At 40.3% G+C, this 20,074-nt stretch overlaps 1 protein-coding gene across 1 annotated transcript; it reads right to left on the bottom strand.

Moving 5' to 3' along the window:
- Positions 1–1,384: 1,384 nt before the first annotated feature.
- Positions 1,385–19,834, bottom strand: LOC131235710 (uncharacterized). Its single transcript, XM_058233019.1, has 20 exons — positions 19,155–19,834; positions 17,699–17,851; positions 12,214–12,392; positions 9,401–9,508; positions 7,793–7,963; positions 7,145–7,699; positions 6,963–7,037; positions 6,749–6,877; positions 6,449–6,523; positions 6,135–6,344; positions 5,797–5,949; positions 5,489–5,709; positions 4,808–4,925; positions 4,564–4,696; positions 4,260–4,464; positions 3,681–3,786; positions 3,454–3,594; positions 3,063–3,186; positions 2,616–2,732; positions 1,385–2,103 (listed from the first exon to the last, which is right to left on the bottom strand). Exons 1-20 carry the CDS (start codon positions 19,351–19,353, stop codon positions 1,712–1,714), a joined length of 3,564 nt encoding a protein of 1,187 aa, XP_058089002.1. The 5' UTR covers positions 19,354–19,834; the 3' UTR covers positions 1,385–1,711.
- Between the last annotated feature and the right edge of the window lie 240 nt (positions 19,835–20,074).

Genomic DNA, 20,074 nt, shown 5'->3' with positions numbered 1-20,074 from the left:
CCACGGTTAGAAATATTATTTTCTCAAGGCTTAAAGCCCAAATGTGCTTCTGTTCATCTTCAATCGCCTCACATGTGCCACATGTACGAAATAAGACATTGTCTATCTTGGATCATACCTCATATATGCCACTATGCCACATGTGCCATCATCCATCTTATCTTGTGCCCCCACATGTGATCTCACACGTGCCACTATGCCACGGACGCCATCCATCTTATCTTGTGCCCCATGTGTAAAGAGTTCCCAATGTACTAATGTGCCACATGTCATCATCTTTTCTCATGCGCCCCACATGTACTATTGTGCTTGTGCCACGTATCACCATTTATCTTGTAACCCACATGTGCACATCATCCAGCTTTAGCATCCCCATGTCAAATTTACCAATGCATGTGGTGTGCATATAATTACCAATTTGTTCCTCGATCAGTATTTAAAAAATAAATAATTAAAAAAGAAAAAAGAAAAAAGTGAACCAACATGGGCGCCAATCCTCAACCTTAGGTAGCTAGTATGAGGTTGAGAGATCCATACCACCATTGGTACAATGAGGCTCAGCATCACCTAAATAGAGCAATACTAACCCTTCCAATCAATGGCTTGTAAAAAAGACGTTGGTCCTTTGTCAAGTCAGGAGTGACCCTATCCTGCGGTAAAGGATCATATAATTCCTCAATCCAGGTTGGGTTTGAATACATATCCAACAGAATTTTAATAACTTGATTCAAAAGTGGAATTGACCAAATTGCAATAAACTTCTTTTGTATAACCTAATTCATACAAAGGTGGTCCATCCCATATTATAAATACATTGATTCCAACTTTGGACATGGAGGGAACCTACCTGCAACTAGAGAGAGCTAATCCCCGAATCCTGACTACAGGTACAAAGGAACATCGCTGAAATAACTAATGACCTACAGGCAAGGTACCATTTGCGGTAGTGCACTATCTTTCGGCACAACATGCCACTTGTGAAGGACATCATGCCATGAAAATGTTTTGCCCCCACCCTAAAGATCACCTGGCACAAAAATCAGGTATGGTCACTTCATGATCTGACTGAAAATACAGGAATGGTCCACCTAGTGAGTGGATCAGCATGATCTTCAAGAAGGGTTATCTTCGGTGGTGGAGGGCTTATTGTTTTCATGGTACTCATTTCTTAAACAAGGGAAATGTTGGCAGGAAAGATCTCTCGTTGTGCCATTGCCTGTAGGCCATCAATCATCCACTACAACTGGGCTAATATTCACATTTCAATTCAGTAGTGCATCCAAATACAACCTCAATCACAGTTTTGAGTAGCATATGGGGAGTTGGTTTGCTGCACTGGTGGATTCTGGCAAGAGCTTTCATTGTCCTAGAAAAAGAACCATAATAGCCCAATCTTTCCAAAATGGAATAAAATAACATATTAATTGCATCCAAATGCTCCAATCAACGAATAGCGTACTGGCAAATAGCTGTTACATTATTAGTGTCACCTACACAGAATAACAGAACTCTTCTTTCCAGGTGAAACATATCAAAGTAACAATCGCATGTATTCTCTTTTCTTTCAGAACTGAACCCATCAAAACCTCAAAAAAGGAGGTGGTGCACAAACACAGTCTTCCTAGCTTGAAGGGAGAGGCATAAGAGGCATGAAAAACAACAAATGCAAAATAACAAAAGCTTCAATAGACAATGGCAGAAGAAGCAGATCCTAACTTGACTGTTGCTGCGAGCTGTCCTCCTGTGCTTTACCTTTGCCTCGGAGCATGTCACCAAAATTTCCCCTCATGATCCGCCTAAACCTTGTGTCCTCTTGAGGGGGCGGTGGGGTGGGCGACAGTGGAGCTGGAACCAGCTCGGAGGGCAGGTCTCCACTGTCTTTCTTGCCAAGAAGCCCGCCCTCACCAAATAAACTGGTCACTGATGATGCGATTCCGAGATGGGCACCCATCACCTTACTGATGGTCTCGAGCGTCCCGCCTGACCTTTCCTTCAATATAATTTCTAGGGCTTCTTTGTGCGCTGGATCAAGCGCATCTGTGTCTTTCAACATGTTCTGTATGGAGGGTAAGAGGAACTCCCGCACACTATTTGTGGGAACATCTGCAGGAAATCGCAGTTAGAGACTTAGAATCAGGCAGTGAGAAACAGACGGGGGCCCTTTTAGACAGAGGAGCTATGCACAAGAATGCATGCAAGATGTGCTCATGGAGACCACCTACTCATCCCACATGGACACAGTAATGAATTATGTATCTGGATTGTGGGTATTATATGATAAGAGAAGTGCAAAAGGGCAGTTGCAGAGCACATGCAAAACCCGGGCAGTTCATCAGGCAGGCCCAGCTACGAACATACCCTGGCACAAAAACGAGCCTTGCATGCGGATCGGGTGGGCCACATGTTAGATCTGGTATGTTGGTAAATTCGTTCGGACTGTCCATTTCTATCATACATATGTTGGTGGGTTGTCTGATGAACATTAGGATCTTAAACACATGAACTCCTCTTGCGCATCAGTCTCAGTCTCTTTGAACGAGTATCCTTTGCATTTGACTCATGTAATAGATACTAGCAATATCCGAAAATACAACAAAGATGCTTGTGCAGCAAACCTGTAGCGTCCAGAGCACGGATTGCTTCGCAGAACGCACTCGCTCTAGCACGGCGGCGTATTAAATCAGTTCCTTGTGTTGGCGAGCTTGTAAGTTGGAAAATCTTTGACAAAAGATGTGCTTATTGTCAAAGAAACAAACAATACAATAAGATATTAAAAAATATGGTGTCAGAATATAATCATTTAAAAGCATGGAAAGTTAAAGTTAGAAATTGATATTCACACCCTATGCATTTTATGCAAAGATCCCTTTCTAATATGAAATTTCAAAATTGGAAAAAAAATAAAAAAATAAAAAAAACAAAAGCGCACCATTCTAATAGCTAGGGTAGAAAATGTGTGCATCAATAAAAAATAAAAATAAAAAAAACGGGGGAGTAAATATCAGTTCCAAATATATTTTTTTTTGCAATTTTTTATCATTTCTTGAAAAGGCTGAGGATATAATCTCGCAATCTATCAGTTGTATGTGGTACAGCAACCAGCAATGCACGGACAACAGCAACAGTGGCTTCATGAGATCCATCTTCCAAGAATGCATCCATCTGGACCCGTATCTTATCAACAATCTGAAAGATGAAATTTTTTCAGCCAGTCTACCTGTTAGCAGTGTTACTTCAACAAAATTACACAACAAAGAGGGCCTGTTTGGACGTATCCCAAAATGTGGACTGCTGAATGTGCACATCTACTACTGACATGCATTTTGGTGGAACAGAACTGTGACTCATTGCCCAAAACCTAGAAGGCAGGACCCTCTTTTCTGTCCCCAAATGAGAAACTAGGCAGCTGATGAGCTATTCAAACAGCCCTAGAGTAGCTACAGAGTTCAGTACCGTATCATTTTTGAAATTACGGGCAACGGCTCCAAATGCATCAATGCTTGCATACTTCACATTCAGGTTTTGATCAGAGCCGAGAGTGACAAGGGCAGGCAAAACATGAGTTGAAGCAACTTTTTCATCAATATATGGAACCTGTGAAAGGAGTGGAGGAACAAGTTACACATGCATCATTACATACATAATTCAGAACGTGAACTTCCAGAAAGGGTAGTGCATACCAGGACTTTCAGCAGATTTGCAGCACTAATCTTCATATTTACATTGGAGCTGACAACCATTTCCCATAAAATATTAAAAATGATCCCATGATGATCTTCGAATGTACTGCATCAATAAAAGAACTCGTTAGCCTTTTGATGCCAACAAATAAAATGATCAGCAGGGAAAGGCAGGACTCATGCAAGTGGGTCTCCCCAGGGACTCATGGCTCACATGTAGAAAAGTGGCACACATTTGAGATGGCAGATGCTCGTTTGATTGGCCCTACCATATTGATGCGCTGGTAAAGAAAAGAGCTAGTCCACTTGGTGGGGCACAAATGCAAATTGAATGGGCACTAACAGTAATTGAAATGTTGCAAACGTAAGCCACCCAATGAATGAACTAGTGTGATTTTTGGGCCAGGGTATTTATAGGCCTGCCTGATGAATGCCTTGTATCGTGCTCATGTGAGCTGCGAGTCCCTTGAAAATCGCTCAAGTGACCCATTTGCAAGGCTTAAATAAAAAAGGTATAAGAGAAATTTGGTCATAAGCCAATGCGATATAACAAAATAAAAAATTGCACAAGCTACCAACCAAAGGAAGCGGACAGCGTCAATGTTCTCAGCAGTACGGTGTGTTGACCACGAACCATCCCTTGTTGTATTTTGAACCAACAGCTTCCTCAGGTATTCTGCTAGTTGTTCATGCCTACTTGGAGCACCCAAAATCCCCGCCAGTAGAAGTGGAAGGACACACATGGTAGCAAGCTTCTCATCCATAGCATTTTTAGGTCGCAAACCTGTAATCAAACAAGATCAGAGATAAATCTATGCTTTAAAACTTTATACAAACATCTCCTAACGCTACTAACAAAACAGGCAGCATTTTTAGTTCCTACCTTTGATTCTTGACTGGATAGTGGAGGGGAAAAGTGCCAAATCACCACCATCCCCTAATGCTATTAAGAAAATGGGCAGCATTATGTGTGTAAGATACTGATCCCCAAAGAGGTCAGATACATTCAACAGAAACTGCAACATAATATCCGAATTAGAAACAGCCAGTCTAGGCATCACTGTTGACCTGCAGAATATGGTGAAAAGAGAGCTCTCGAGAAATAAACACTGAATAGACTCTTGTACCTTTGTAATTAGATTCCTTAGATTGTCTTCCTTTTGAGGCAACAGGCAAGAAAGTTGAATCAAATCAGGAAAACAATCAATGTGCATCCAGTCAAATGCGGGCCACTCCACATGTCCCCTAATAAAATAAGTAAAAACAGTTCAGAAGCCCATAAAGGACTGATGCATCATGAACTTTTCAAGAACAATTTACCGAAACTATAGAGTGGCACTAAGCTCACATGCACCTCTACATGTGGCTGGCATCTTCCACATGTATGAGACATCCAAACTGTAATCAGGTGGACCACCATGTAGATATGGTGACCAAAAAATCTAGCCTGCCAACTGGTCAACTCATCAAATGATTGACCTGAATGAAAAACATAGTTCATAAGATAATTGCCAGCCATCTGTATTCAGCATACATGAGAGTCCAGCCTAATGAGAGGGCCAGTGTATTCTTTGGGCCCAGAAATCTAAATGATGGGGCCCATGCAGTTCAGATGTCCAACACTCATGTCAGGTTGGCAAAAATGGCCCCATGTGGAGGTGTGTGTGAGATTAGCAAAGCTCCAACATTGGATGTTTCTTTCCATATGACTGAAAAACAGCAGTAGAGAGATTAGCAAAGCTCCAGCACTAGATGTTACTTCCACCAAGGATTGAAAAACTGTAGCAGTTTAGAACATTAAGCATTACCCTGCATATAGTTCAAGCAAGGAGGTAGTAAATATAGATCCCCCAGGTTCTGAACTCGTAGCAGAAGGAAATGGGCAGGTTTCAATTGCCTTCCGATGCATAAATGGAAGCAACTCTGTCAGCATGCGCAGCAAAACATCGATGTTCCAGCGCTCTCGTTCACCCAAAAGACGAAGATGAGAGTCTACAGAACCTTCAACTCCTGACATAGGTGGACACCGCTGACAAATCATAAGAACAGTATCAGCAGCCAGGTCCAGAGCAGTTTCCAGAAAAAACCAAGGTTTAACAGTTAAAAGCATACATACCTGGGCAGAACCCAAGATATGAGACAGCAAAACGCGAAGGATATGGTCCAATTTGTTCCCCCAAGTTATTACTGCCGGAACTAGTTTTTTCAGTGAAGTTTCAACTACCACTCCTGAGGGGTCGCACACCAGTTGGAACATCAACTCCTCAACCTATTCAACAAACAGAAATGTGTTTTGGAAAATCTACTTCGAGTGGTAATTGTGTTATGATCAGGGAAAAGACCTCTTGGCCATTCCCAAAACCATGCATTTCGACCTGTTCTAGAGCTTACATTTATTCTGTCAAGTCAGTTTCTGCTCCATGATTGCCTCTGAGCATATATAGTGAGGCTGACCTTGAAATATTTGTCCACATTCGGGAAAAGCGGAAGCAGCAACGCCAGGTTGTGAGCAGCAGCCTCTCGCACAACAGTTGCTGAATCCTCAATCAGTTGTTGCACAATGGATAAAATGAGAGAGTCACGTATCTCGGGGCGAACAAATTCTGCTAGTTCTCCACATGATTGGGCCACAAGAAGCCTGCGCTCCTCATACATGTGATTAATCTACATTTCAAGAAGGTGGCATTTTGTAACCATTAAATTTAAACTGCAATGAATTGTTCAGTTAAAGCATGCAAGTTACCTACAGAATGAAACTTGAAGCTCACCTGTTCCCAACACTGAGGAAGCAATTCTGATTCAGTTCTCATCTCTCCTACATTCTTTGCTAGAGTAACACAGGCCTGAAAGGATAAAGGATAACCTTCAGCTTGATGTTCCCTCTATATACAGTTGCTAACATGGTATCATTACACATAGTTTTACATGGAAAGATGCATTGTCTGCATATATAATTGAGCTTGATGTTCCCTCTATATATAGTTGCTAGCATGGTATCATTACACATAGTTTTACATGGAAAGCTGCATTGTCTGCATATAATTGGAGTACTTTAGATAGGATCATACATCCATAATAATTCGTCTCTGTTGTTCATCCGGCCGCTTAATCAGGTTAAATAATGTATGTGTCAAAGAATCCCGTACACTGCTATCTGGATGCCGCTCAATAGCACACATTATTAGAGGAAGAAGCTCCTGTGGGCAGACAGAATCATGTTAGTGGAAGACTGACCACTCATGGCAGACTATCAGAGAGGAGATGAATACTTCAGAAGCAAACCTCACGATGATTGATTAGAACATATGGAACAATCTTGGGCAAAGCATCTGAAAGGATCTGAATGGTTTCCAAACCCTGTCACAAAAACTCAATTTTGAATACTAAGTACAACAATTGTCAAAATTTCTACCATATGTTAAGAACTTGTCTACATGAATGCATGCACACCAGTAAGATCTTACCATCTTTTCAGATGTGGTTTCCCTCTGATTGTCTGCTTTAACAACCTGCCCATTGCCTTCAGATGGCAGCCCAGAGTCATGTCTGCAGACATTCTCATTATTTTCAACAGTAGCATTACCATTAAAAGAACTAACTAATGGCTGACGTGCATCTTCCTTCGGCTTAGTCATGTTGTTCTCAAAGGTCTGACATTTGGCATCCTCAACATCTGGAGCTCCAGACATCAAATCTGCAGGGTGAGAGGTTACAGTTTTATCTTCATGTATCTCAACAATTTCCTCTTCTTTCTGTACATCCGCATTCTGGTGGTTGTTTAAATCTATAGTACTTCCAGCTATGGAGTTCATCTTTAAGCTTTCTATCTCCAATTTCAAAGATTTTATTTCTTCCTTGTAGTTGTCGACAGATGGTGCTTGCGTATTGTCACTATCTCCAACTACCCATGATCTAGCAGATCGAGATCCTTCTATGTGCATTTTTAGTGAAGTGATTTCAGCTCTACAGTCATTAAGTTCCTTTCTCTGAAGCTCCAGTGACTGCTTTAAATTTTGTATCTGCAAGACACCATGCATTCTGGTTCACATTTTCTACTGGCATATGACTATGATGATTTCAGATGCTACAACAGTTCAATAAATGACAACTACCAGATTCTCCCTGTCTTTAAGGTCCTTCTGGACAGCTTCCCAGGACTTCGTTAATGCAGTTATCTGACCATCAGACAGGTCCTTGTTTTTCAGCAAGGACTCCTTTTCACGATTAAGCCTCTCATTTTCTGTTACTAACGAGTCTCTTTCTCGGAGTATTGTGATCTTCTCCTGCAGAAAGACAAGCATGGGAGCATAGCTGTGTCATTTGATGTGTTATATAGCACAAGCAGCAGTTCATCTGTACCAATTATAGCAGTAATTTTTGGCAGAAAAATCAACCCCATAGACCCGATAGCCTTGGATGTTTGAGTTTCATTATGATTCTGCCAATGCATAAACAGGTATTCAACACGCTTGAAACATGTTGCCACACACAAACTACATAAAACTACAGCTAGCACTTGGTGTCTCGACTTACCACTTCATTTGGACCATGGTTCTGAATAACAATATCAAGAGGGCGGCGTATTGGCCCAGCCAAAAAACAATACAATATGGCATTGTGTATCGGTATCGGCCCATATCAGCCTATATCAGTCTAGTTATTATTATTATTATTTTTTTTTTAAACGCTAAAGAATTAAGGAAAATATCAGGGGGGTAATAGAGATATGTGGGATATCTAAGAATCCATCCTTTTTTTTTTTTTGTATTTTGGACATGCATATAATAGTGTATCAGACCATTATTTGACAAGAATGTTGTCTGTCAGTTTGACCTGTTGAAAGTCAACTAAATGGGGCCGAACTGATTTGGTGAATTAGGGTCTATCACATTGAAATACAGAGAGAGAGAGAGAGAGAGAGAGAGAGAGAGAGAGAGAGAGAGAGAACTATTTTTTCCCATAATGGTCCACTTCGCTTTGATTTGTTGAATCCCAATCAAATCATTTGTTTTGATCCCAAAATAGGTCTACAACTAGCCTAAAATGACTTTTTTAAGCTTCCTCCATGGTTTAAATGAAAAGGGACAAGGAAACATGAGTGAAAATTTGAAAGCTAATCCTATTGTGAATTTGTGGTGAGCAAGGAAAGACTGAGCAGGGAGTAGGACTGATAACAATTTGTGGATCCCAGTTCTTCAATCCTTTTATGATAAAAGATATGTTGCAAACATGAAGGGAGAAAGTTTCTCAAATCATTGAAGTATGCTCGTCCCAACTAACAGCCAAAGAAGTACCAATTCTACTCATGCATGAAAATATAAAACTATAGGCATGAGAGTAAACCTTGGTCAGCATTTATTTAGTGAGATTCTGAATTTCAGATGGAATTGGACAAAGTGAGGGGTGAGGACAAACCTGGTGTTATAGAGGAAATCAATACATTTGAAAGACATTATACAGTCTCCAACAAAAACTACTGTAAAGACAACAACATATCATGCAATGCATGGTGTGTATCATGTCAGAAGTTTCACATGATACATCATTTATAAAAAGTGGGAAATATGTATGAGCCAAAAAGCATAGTCATGTGATAAACAAAGTTATGATTCCTGAAGAAGCACATTAGGATGTCTCCAATCCCTATATGTCTCCAATCCCCTATAAAAAGAAATTCCTTTTAAGTGGCACTTGCCAGTTCCTAGGGGGTTTAAGAATACCTCAGCAGCCTCTGCAGTGGTCGAAAGGTATTCATAATAATAATGACGCAAAGCATCTGGTACACATGCAGGTGTGCTCTCCCAAACATCTAGGTTTTGGTCTGTGACCTGCACAAAAGGTATTGATGAGATTATGATAAATGCTACTTCATCATTTTATTCACAATAATTGAGAAAAAAATAAGATGGATTTTGCATGATGCAAGGGTATAGCTCTGGCTCCAGTTATGAAGTAAACCTTCTCATGATAAATGCTTCATCATAAAGAGAAATTTACGAGGAAAAGGGATTAATTTTACAGCAAAGGAGACCATTTCCAATAGGACTATTAATACACCATTCTTAACAAGGCCATCTGCCTCAGAGTTGCGTTCCTTAGTACATGAGGTAAGCCACTGATCCAACTTCTAATAAGTAATGCAGCTGAAAGTTTAAAGTATGTATGTTACCTAGGAGTCATATGAACACATTATGTGATTACTCAGAAGCTCCATAAACAAGCCATAAAAAGCAACGGAGTCTGGAGCTTCTTTATAGTGCTAGTGCAGGTTCTATAGACATCGTAAAGGTTGTGTAGAATGAACCATCTATGCATAATGCATGTAACCCAGTGGCAAAAAGAGCACTATTTCAATGCGCCAGGAGTGCACAAGGGAGTTGGTTCGCACATTATCACGCCATTTCAAAGTTTGAAGTTTCAAGTCCACTTTGAAGTACATGTTAAGTTCACATCCACGTGGATGGTGGAAGATATGTCTACACCAAATCTTTGTTCACATTGAGCACCCACAATCTTTTCCAAAAAATAAATTATTGAATATCCCCTCTATCCAATTTCGCTATACCTGAGTCATTGATTTCTGTATTTGTAGTAGGGCTGCAACTTGTGTTTGGGTCAACCAGAGCCCAGTTGATCTAACCCAAGTCCAGGTCAGGTTGGGTCAAGTATATACGAATTCAGGTTGGGTTCGGGTTGGACACCTCAGGTTGGAATTCGGGTTGGGTCAGCTCAGCTTGACCCTCAAGCCAACCCAACCTGCCCGAGTTGCAAACCCAATAGTCCATGCATAGTCACAGAACAAGTGAATAGATCTTCCATCTGACAGTAAGTACTTCATTAATCACTAGATGACCACCCAAAGTCCAAAATGTACATAGATGAAAAAGTACTTAACACTGCCTAACACATTGAAGACAGTTCATCGCCCTGTCTACCATTAGCTACGGGCTCGAGCTCTTTTACGGTATGTTATATACTAATTATCAACTTGATCAACATATATGGAGTATATGAAAATACACCAATTGCATGTGCATCTGTGTATATACATTGCTGAACAGCTCTGTTTTGATAATTATAACATTATCACATTGCAGGCAACATAATTTACATTTCATACTAAATAATTGTATCATAATGTGTTTTATGTCCTAACTAAATCATTTATGCTGCACAACTAAAAATTTAGAAAATTAATTACAGACTATTTATCAGATAGTTATAAGACCAGCCATGCTTTATGGGACGGAATGTTGGGCAGTTAAGGACCAACATGTTCATAGGATGAGTTTAGCTTAAATGAGGATGTTGAGATGGATGAGTGGCAAGACGAGAAAGGACAGAAATAGAAATGAAAAATGCATTTGAGGGAACTTTGGAGTAGCACCAATAGGTAAAAAGATGGGGTAAAGCAAACTTTGATGGTCAACAGTGACCAAGAACCATGCCTGTGAGAAGTGAGTTGGTACAAGTAGAAGCCTCTGAAAGGGCAAGGGGAATGCCCAAAAAGACGTGGATGGAGGTTCTAAGAAAAGACGGAAACTTGTGGTTTAACTGAAGGTTTGACCCTTGATAGAGTGGAATGGCGAGACAAGATTCATGTAGCTAACCCAATTAATTCAGATAAGGGTTCCAGTCCTTGCCCGAGTGGTAGACTCTAAGGGCCTATTTGATTTGTGAAGTAAATGAGAATTACCTGGGAAATAAGTAATAATTACTTCCCAGGGAATTGCCTCTCGTTTCCTGTGCGCTGATGTCGACGGTGTAGCCTTTTGGCGTTAAAATCGAGGATGGCTGTGGAAGGAATATAGGGCCCACTGTGACGTACATGATGTATCAACACCGTTCATCTTGTATGCCAGCTTCATTTAGGCCATGAACTCAAAAATGAGGTAGATCCAAAGCTCCAGTGGACCACACCATAGGAAAGAGTGGAAAATTAATGTTTGCCGTATAAAAATTTTGTGGCGCTTAGATGTGTTGACTGAAGCTGATATTTGTGTTTATCCGTTATCAATTTTAGACTTAGGCCCTAAAATATTCTGATAAAATAGATGGACGGTGTGGATATGTCATACACATTACAATGGGTCTACAATTGTTAAGTCAACTTTTTCGGACCAATTTTCGAGGCAGAATTGCGTTTGAAAATCCAAACAAAGGAAAAGGTAATAATGAACTTTTGCAAGGGTATTTCCCAATTCCCTTGAAATCAAACAGGCCCTAAGGAGTTTCAACACAAGGTCTTGGGTTCTAAACCCATGGGTGGTGAAATCCCACTATGGCGTGCGTGGGTATGTGGCGGGTGCATGTGTAAAAATAAAAATAAAAATAATTCAGATAAGGCTTAGATTTTGTCCTGGTGAGGTAGTCCATATTAAATAGTTATTTTTAGATGTTTCTTAAGTGGTTCAAGTCAGCACCTCCGTGACAAATCTTTGTCGTGAGTTAATGACTGCATCTAGCATCTGCACTGAAAAGGCGTGAATACATAGTAAAAGCAAAAATGGATGAGTCAATACTCCTAGCCCACCTCCTCATAAAATGTCATAGCAGTAAGCCGGTATCCTGCAAACAGCAGATATTCCTTTATAGCACAGTTAAGATGTCTCCGCTCAGAGTCTTTTAAAGGGCCCAAATCAGAGAATGAACCATCCTTCCGTTCCTTTCGACGAATGGGACCTTCGCTTAAAGAAGCAGCTACTTCAGATCCTGTAAAATATGCCCACAGTGAAAACGGTTTTAATTTTTCATTGTTTCAAGCAGCTAACACCAATATAGCAAACATCACAGGAATACACAAGTAAACCATGGTGGATATCCAAGCATGAAACATAGGGCAATATGATCATACTACTTCGGAAAGTCCGGGCATTGCAATGGTAGATTGATGTAGAGATCCCAGAAAATTTAATTTGCATGCATGACAGCTTGCTGTGTGCACGCGCACTAGGCTGCTGGCCCGTGCGACATATGATATCAACTACAATTGCATTTTCAATGCTGATATAGGCCAACGGCCCACCGCAAGGCCCAACATGTGCTGATCTTGTGTAGAATTTGGGGCCTAAATGTCAGAGATCACATTTGCCATTTGTGGAAGATAAGGGGGCTTATGTGGAAGATATGATTGAAGATTTTGGGAGGATTTAGTAGATTTGTTTTTGTTACTTTTAGACCAAATCTTTGTTGATGCGTTTTTTTAATTACCTTAAATAAATTAAATTTGAAATCAATCTAAAAGGTGGGGTATTTTCATTAAAGATTCATACGAATTGTCTTTCCGGGGGGATGTAGGAGGTAAGCACTCCACATTTCTAAGTTTATAAGTTTTTCAAGTCGTGGTAAGGAGAAATTATAATTCCAATGAAGTTGTTCATTCCTCTCTACTTTAAACATTTTTGTGAGTGCTCTTGTCCATTCTTGCAATTCAGCTATCAGTATCTCATTAAATCAATAACCAGATTGCACCATTCTGGTATTAGAGTGGGTCGTTGGGGATTTTAGCTCTAAATCATCTCCTAATGGCTTTGAAAGGGGTGACAAGGGAAGAGTTTGTACAAGTAACCCATTTGATCATAGAATGAGCAAATCAACTCACATATGGTGAGCAATCTCACTAATCAAATGGGAGAGCTCCAGCATGGAACGAATCTGAAGACCAAAGTTGGAGCATGTGAATAAGAAGGGAGGGGAAAGTTCCCGTCAAGGTCCTAACCAACAACACGATGCAGGCTGAATTGAGCCTAAAATACATGGGTCCGGACCAGGCCTATTAGGCCCCACAGCTGGCCCATCAATAAGGAGGCCCAAGCCTCCTAATTAGGCAACTAACTATGCAAAATCAATCAACTAGCCATACAATAAAATTTCATTAGAAATTTTTATCCATCAAGCATATTTGTTATTTACTTTTCCACTTTTACAATAAGTCATTAGTTGTTAATAAAATTAAGAACCTTCCATCTTTGTATGTTTCGAAAGCTTATTTAGGGGCCTAGCTTGAGTAGTATCAATGCACCTTGGAAATGAATAAAAATTCTAGTTGTCGTTTCTACTTTGTTTGTGATTCTTGTGCTTAGTTTGGAGGTGCATACGTTTGGCGTATCCTTCCAAGTTCAGAGCAAGATTCCAATGGCTGGATTGAAGTATGGGATCAACAAAAATTTTGATATTCAGTTTCCAAGTTCTTTAATCATTATTTTTAAAAAAATTTTAAAAAATTAATTAAAAAAATCTGCATCTTTTCTTCATTGCATCTCTATTCCTCCTACATTCCTCTTCACTTTTTTTTCTTTTCTTTTAATAAGCCCAAACATCCAATTGACAAGGGGAGACTTTGCCAAAATTTAGGCAGCCATCTACTCTCCCAAAATCCAACCCATTAAAATACCGAAAAACCAGTAATATTCTAGTCCAAATCCAGGCCCTATTACAGCCCATTAACAACCCAAAATCCAGCCCCTATTCCAGCCCATTAAAATCTCCTAAATCAGACTTGTTATAGTCTAAATCCAGCTCTATTGTAGCCCATTGAAAGCCCAAAATCTAGCTCAATGACAGCCCAAATTCAGCCATATTTCAGCCCATTAAAAGCCAAAAAAAAAAAACCAGCCATATTCCGGTTCAAATCCAGCCCCTATAACAACACATTAAAGTCCCAAATCCAGCCCGTATCCAGCCCATTAAAAGCCCAAAATCCAACCCCTTAACAGTCCAAATCCAGCCCTCAGCCCAATAACAATCTTCTGTTATGAACCAGAAACTTCTCTATATTTTGTCTATTACTTTATCAACGTCACTCTTTTGATACAATGTCTACCTATGGTGGTAACATCTATCAAAGAAAACTTACTAATCAACAATGAGACAATTGCATCACCAAGCTATTCGCAAGGGTAGCTAGCTTGGAAGTTGTTGTTGACCAACTATGTGGAGAACAACATGGAGAGCAACCTGATTCCGTCCAAGATCCTGATGGCAACCCAAATCCACAACCAGGGTTCCAGGCAGAACCTTTAGTGAATCAAAATGATATAGGCCATCGGTAGTTTGTTTATGACTTCATGAAACAGCTCTTTGCAGAGAGAGCCCATGACATCTCGATAGAGATGCCTAAGAAAGACGATATCACCAACAAAGTACGAGTTGAAGTTCTAGATTTTACAAGTCGCCATGATGCAAAGGCTTTTGCCGATTAGATTGCAATGCTTGAAGATTATTTTGCATAACACAACATGGATGATGTCCAACAAAGTGGCCTTTGTTTAGGTCAAGCTAAAGGGCCTAACAAGAATCGAGTGGCAAAGCATTGATGACAACAAGGTCATCACTAGGTAGGCTAACATGAGAGAAGCTGAAAAGTAAGTACTCACCTTCGGATTACATGGATACCCGTCTCCAGGAGCTCCTTGCGTTCAAACAAGGAGCGTTATCCGTGAATGATTACATTGAAAAGTTCAATAAGCTTTCAATCCCTTATAAGCCTACAGAGATAAACCGTGTAATAGCTAACCATCATGGGTCACCTTGCTATCACGAGGTAGGCTAACACGAGAGAGAAGTTGGAAAGTAAGTACTCACCTTCAAATTATATGGATACCCGTCTCCAGGAACTTCTTGCGTTCAAACAAGGAGCTTTATCCATGAATGATTAGATTGAAAAGTTCAATGAGCTTTTTATCCCTTGTAAGGCTACAGAGACAAACCGCGTAACAGCTAACCATTATAGGGTAGTATTTTGCCAAGACATTCAACCCAAGATGGTCATGTATGATTTCGAGTTGGTCGACGACGTTCATTGGAAGGCTCAACCAGTTGAACAGTAACTGCGGTAGCATACTCTCCGATGCTTTTGCCTTCTAGCCAGAGAACCTTTTATGAGGAAAGGTTCAGATCCACATTTTAACCGGACTCTGTCGTAAGGCTACCAACCACCTTCCTACTCTTTTCAATTGCACCCACAAATGCAAACTCCACCTGTAAGGCAACCATAACCTTTGTAGCGCCCTTTGTCGTAAAATTTATACTAGGGTCGACCAATGTTGCAAGGACATGACACCAGAGGGCGAGGTCCTAATTGTAATCCTCCCCTTAAGTGGGAGTGGCAAGATGTTAACTGTTACTATTGTGGACAGAGAAGACACTTCCCTAATGAGTAATGAGTACTAGCAAGTTACGAACTTCCATTACTACGGCAATGAAGACCCCTAATACCAGGGCAGCCCTGAGTATTACAATGAGCACATTGAGAAGGAACAACCCTATGTAGAACCTGCATCACTGCCAGAGGGCCCTCCAACTGAAACCACAATCGAAGTGTACACTCTTTATCATACACCACCTCCTTATCACCACCGAGGAAGATGAAGACTAGTTAGGTTATGTAACATAATCATTGATGGCAGCAGTACAATGGACATCATCTCACAAGAGGTAATTAATAAGCTTAAATTATCAACTAAAAGGCATCCAAAGCTATACAAAGTTATGTAGGTCAATGACATTGCCATCCCCGTAACTCGAAGGTATTTGGTATCCTTGAAAATCAATATCTATGAGGACGATATTTGATGTGATATAATTTGATGAATGTCACCCAAATCCTTCTCGAGTGGCCTTGGCTCTTTAATAAAAAAGTACAAAGCAACGATAAAAAGATAACACACATACTTTCCTATGGCGAGGTCATCGGATCCACCTTCACCCATTCCAACCTACGCCACCTTCTTCATCGACGACCTCATCATTGATGTTAGTTACCCTTCCTAACTCTTATGTTCTCACCATGCGGAAGTTCAAAGAAGAGAGCAAAGAAAAAGGTGTTATGTTCACTCTAGTCACAAAACAGGTGCATGAGCCTATTACTCATTAGGATGAGCCTATTACTAATGAAGTCAAATATGTGCTCCACAACTTCCAAGATTTGGTCCTTGATGATTTGTCTAACAAGATGCCTTCGTTGCAGGATATTTAGCATGTTATAGATTTAGTTTCTAGAGCATCCATACCTAACTAACTAGTATACTAAATGAGCCCAGCCGAACTTGCCGAGTTAAAGCGTCAAGTTGATGAGTTGTTAAAATGGGCTATATCCAAGAAAGCCTACCCCCATATGTTGTGTCAGTACTTCTTACCCCCAAGAAGGATGGAAGTTGGAGTATGGATGTAAACAAATGAGCTAATAATAAAATTACAGTAAAGTATCGCTTCCCCATTCCTCAGCTTGATGATATGTTGGAATTGATATCAAGGGTTAGCATCTTCTTTAAGATTGATCTTCGCAGTGAATACCACTAGATTCGCATACAATTTGGTGATAAAATGGAAGACGACATTTAAGACGAAGGACGGTCTCTATAAGCAGTTGGTAAAAGACGTGGATGGAGGTGGTAAGAAAAGACTTGATGACCTGTGGCTGTGGTCTAACTGAACATATGGCCCTTCACCGAGTGGAATGGGGGAAAAAGATTCATGTAGTCAACTCCAATTAATTGTAATAAGGCTTAGATGATGATGATTCATTGATATTAGAGGATGGTTAGGTACTTTTTGTCTTTTTTTACTGTTTTAGAAATTTAGATCCGATGCTTTTTATTCGCTCGTTTCTAGTCTCAAGATTATCAAACATCCATGAAAATTTTAACCGATCAATGCTTATTTGAGGCTGATTATTGAAGAAGCTAGCCGTCTAATGCGTAACAGAAGCATTTTGAGTCATTTCTATCTATATTAGAGACGTTTATGAACACTTTCATATGGATCCAAAGAAGCCTTTTTACAACCAAATAAAATGGGTTCAACACTCGTAGAAAGTGCAATTTATGTATGTAATACAGACTTTTCCTTGTATTTTCATTTTTCACTTCTACTTCGATTATGTATACTCATCGAATGGAAAGTGCAGTTCTACCATGCGAGATAGTACAGACCACCACAGAAGACCATTTATCATGTTTAATACAAGTATAAAATGCACATTGTGTACATAATCGTGATCAAAGAAGGGCATTCCTAACCACTTGGTTCGCCGGAAGGGAATTCAATTCGCTTTTGTAACTCTGCTTTTAGCCTCAAAATGTCCTCGTGAGTTAAGCGAAGCTCATATTCACTGATTGCCAATTTTTCTTCCAATATTTCTTTCTCTTCTAGCAAACTCTGAGGATCTGCAACTGCAATAGTAAATAAAAGAAAGATTTTAATATTTCATTAATTTTTCAAGAGTAAATCACTGAAAAAACACAATCATAAGGCATGGATGATAAAGCTAGATATAGCTGATCAATCTGCATGAAAAGTTGAGGAAAAGACACAAGTCAATGTGATGTCCTAATATATTGCTTGCTAGCATGCAACTCCAGCACATAAAATCTGCAAACAGTGTCTCTTTACCTTATCACCTAGAAATACATGCAGAATATGAATGCAGACCAGTACTATAAAATAAGATTGAAACAGCTAAACCAACAATCTAGATGAACCCATGTCCAAAGAATCTGGGTCTATATCAGAAGTACTTCTAAATTGATTCTGCCAAACCAACAATCCAGATCCGAACTGTCCCAAAAGTGTATCAGAAATGCTTGTAAACTGGTTGCCCATCAAAAACAGACAGTTCTGCTCAGGTGAACAGTGTCCATGCGTTTAACTCTTAGTTGCCAGATCCTTCCGACCAGGTGACGCTCCGACCCTCAGTCACAGTTTCGACTCAAGTTCTTGCTTCCTAGCCATTTATACTTGATAACTTTTTGAAACACGCACTTCCCTGCTCCTGCACCTGAATCTGCTGCCGCTTTGATTCACACTCCATGCAACTATAGTATAAATTAAACGAGTAACTTCTTTCAGTAGATGCAACCAATTTTCCAAGCAGCCATTTCGAAAAGACTGCTGCTTCTGAAATTTCAAGCTGAAGTTATCAGATCATTTCTAGGTGACCTTTCATGTTTGTTAGAACTCAGAAGTACATTAAAACAACCCCCTTTTGTCGTGAAATGGTTAGCCCACATTATAGTTTCCAGGCCAATGAAAAGTCGGCTTAGAGAGTCGAACTCCTTTTAATGACATTTGAAGAACATAGAACACAGAAGTTACTTTTCCTCTGATATTGAGAGGTGGACTCCACATATAAGCTTGATTTCAAAAGTAATTGTCATACGAACGAACAAGATGTCACCCACCGTTGTTTGCTAAGTTTCTACTCTCCTATGCAATCTTCTATTCAAAGGTGGGCCCCACCTGAACAATGGTTTGAATCACTCTACACTCGTGCCACATGGACGGACGAGATGACTGAGAAGTTGAATTAATCATTCCAGCTGGTGGTCGTTAGTAACAGCAATCAGATCATCGATGTTAATTACTTAATTTCAGTAGGTCACATTATTCGCATTATGCAATACATGAATGGATCAAATTTCTTTAAGAAGATAGAGAGAAGGGCGACGGAAGGAAAAGCTTGCGGAGATCGATTACCTCGGAGGCTGTTGAAGCGGGCGATCTGATCAGGAGGGAACTGGGAAGGATCTGCAAAGAACTCCTTGAGGCGGATCGCCTGGGCATCACGGCCATCATCGAGCAGCTCGTGGAGCAGCTCGAAGGCAGAAAGCAAGTAGTTCTCCTGGAGAAGGAAATTCACGACGCAATTGCAGAGAGACGATTTCTCCACGTCCATCGATCAACTGACGATCAACAGTCGAAGATCGCCTTCCTTCGGTCTCCCTTCACTTCCGTCGGATCGATAAATAGATCAATGCATGATAGAAATTTTTGAAACCCTAGCTTGGATTTTCTGCCGGAAATGGTATGTCAGGTGAGATCTGGAAATGGAAGATGAAAGAAGGAAGGGGAGAGGGTTTTTATAAGAGGTATCGTGAAACGTTGATTTTCCAGGGAAGGCGGAGGGATTAATTCTAACGAAAGCGATGGGGTGTTTTTTTATTAACCTGCGCCCACGAGTTCCTTCTTCTTTTATCTACCGTCGACTTCGTTTTGCGTCTGTCGCGACTCAAAATTCTGCGTCTGTTGCCGCTCACTGGGGCCCACTTGCTGAGTAATCCGGTGATCGGAACCGTCCATGTTTTGGAATCTATCCACGAAGGTCTGTGAGAAGAAACATACAATCAACGATAATTTCAACTATCACTTCTGTGTAGGAGTTCAGAACAATGAAATGAAATTTTTCAATGGCTCTCGTTCAAGTCTAATATTCAAAAGTGTATACCGTCGTTGAACCGTTATTTTGGAATAGTAGCTTATCTAAGTAGTAATGATCACATGGACGGTTCTAATGATCGGATTATTTCAGCATGTGGACCCCGATGAATGGCGACACGAGATTGATCCTGAGTCGTGACAGGGGCAATTGGATCTTAGAAGTGTTTCTTGGAAGTCGA

Source organism: Magnolia sinica, chromosome 19 (assembly GCF_029962835.1).
Source record: "Magnolia sinica isolate HGM2019 chromosome 19, MsV1, whole genome shotgun sequence".
NCBI classification, from domain to species: domain Eukaryota; kingdom Viridiplantae; phylum Streptophyta; class Magnoliopsida; order Magnoliales; family Magnoliaceae; genus Magnolia; species Magnolia sinica.
This window is presented reverse-complemented; position numbering and strand designations above follow the sequence as displayed.

Excerpts from the sequence above, each read along its gene's own strand:
- LOC131235710 (XM_058233019.1), bottom strand. The coding sequence starts at position 19,353 with ATGGACGTGGAGAAATCGTCTCTCTGCAATTGCGTCGTGAATTTCCTT. Across the intron at positions 12,393-17,698 it reads CCCTTCCGGCGAACCAAGTG|GATCTGAAGTAGCTGCTTCT; the intron begins GTTAGGAATGCC and ends CATATTTTACAG. Across the intron at positions 4,697-4,807 it reads TAAGGAATCTAATTACAAAG|TTTCTGTTGAATGTATCTGA; the intron begins GTACAAGAGTCT and ends ATTATGTTGCAG.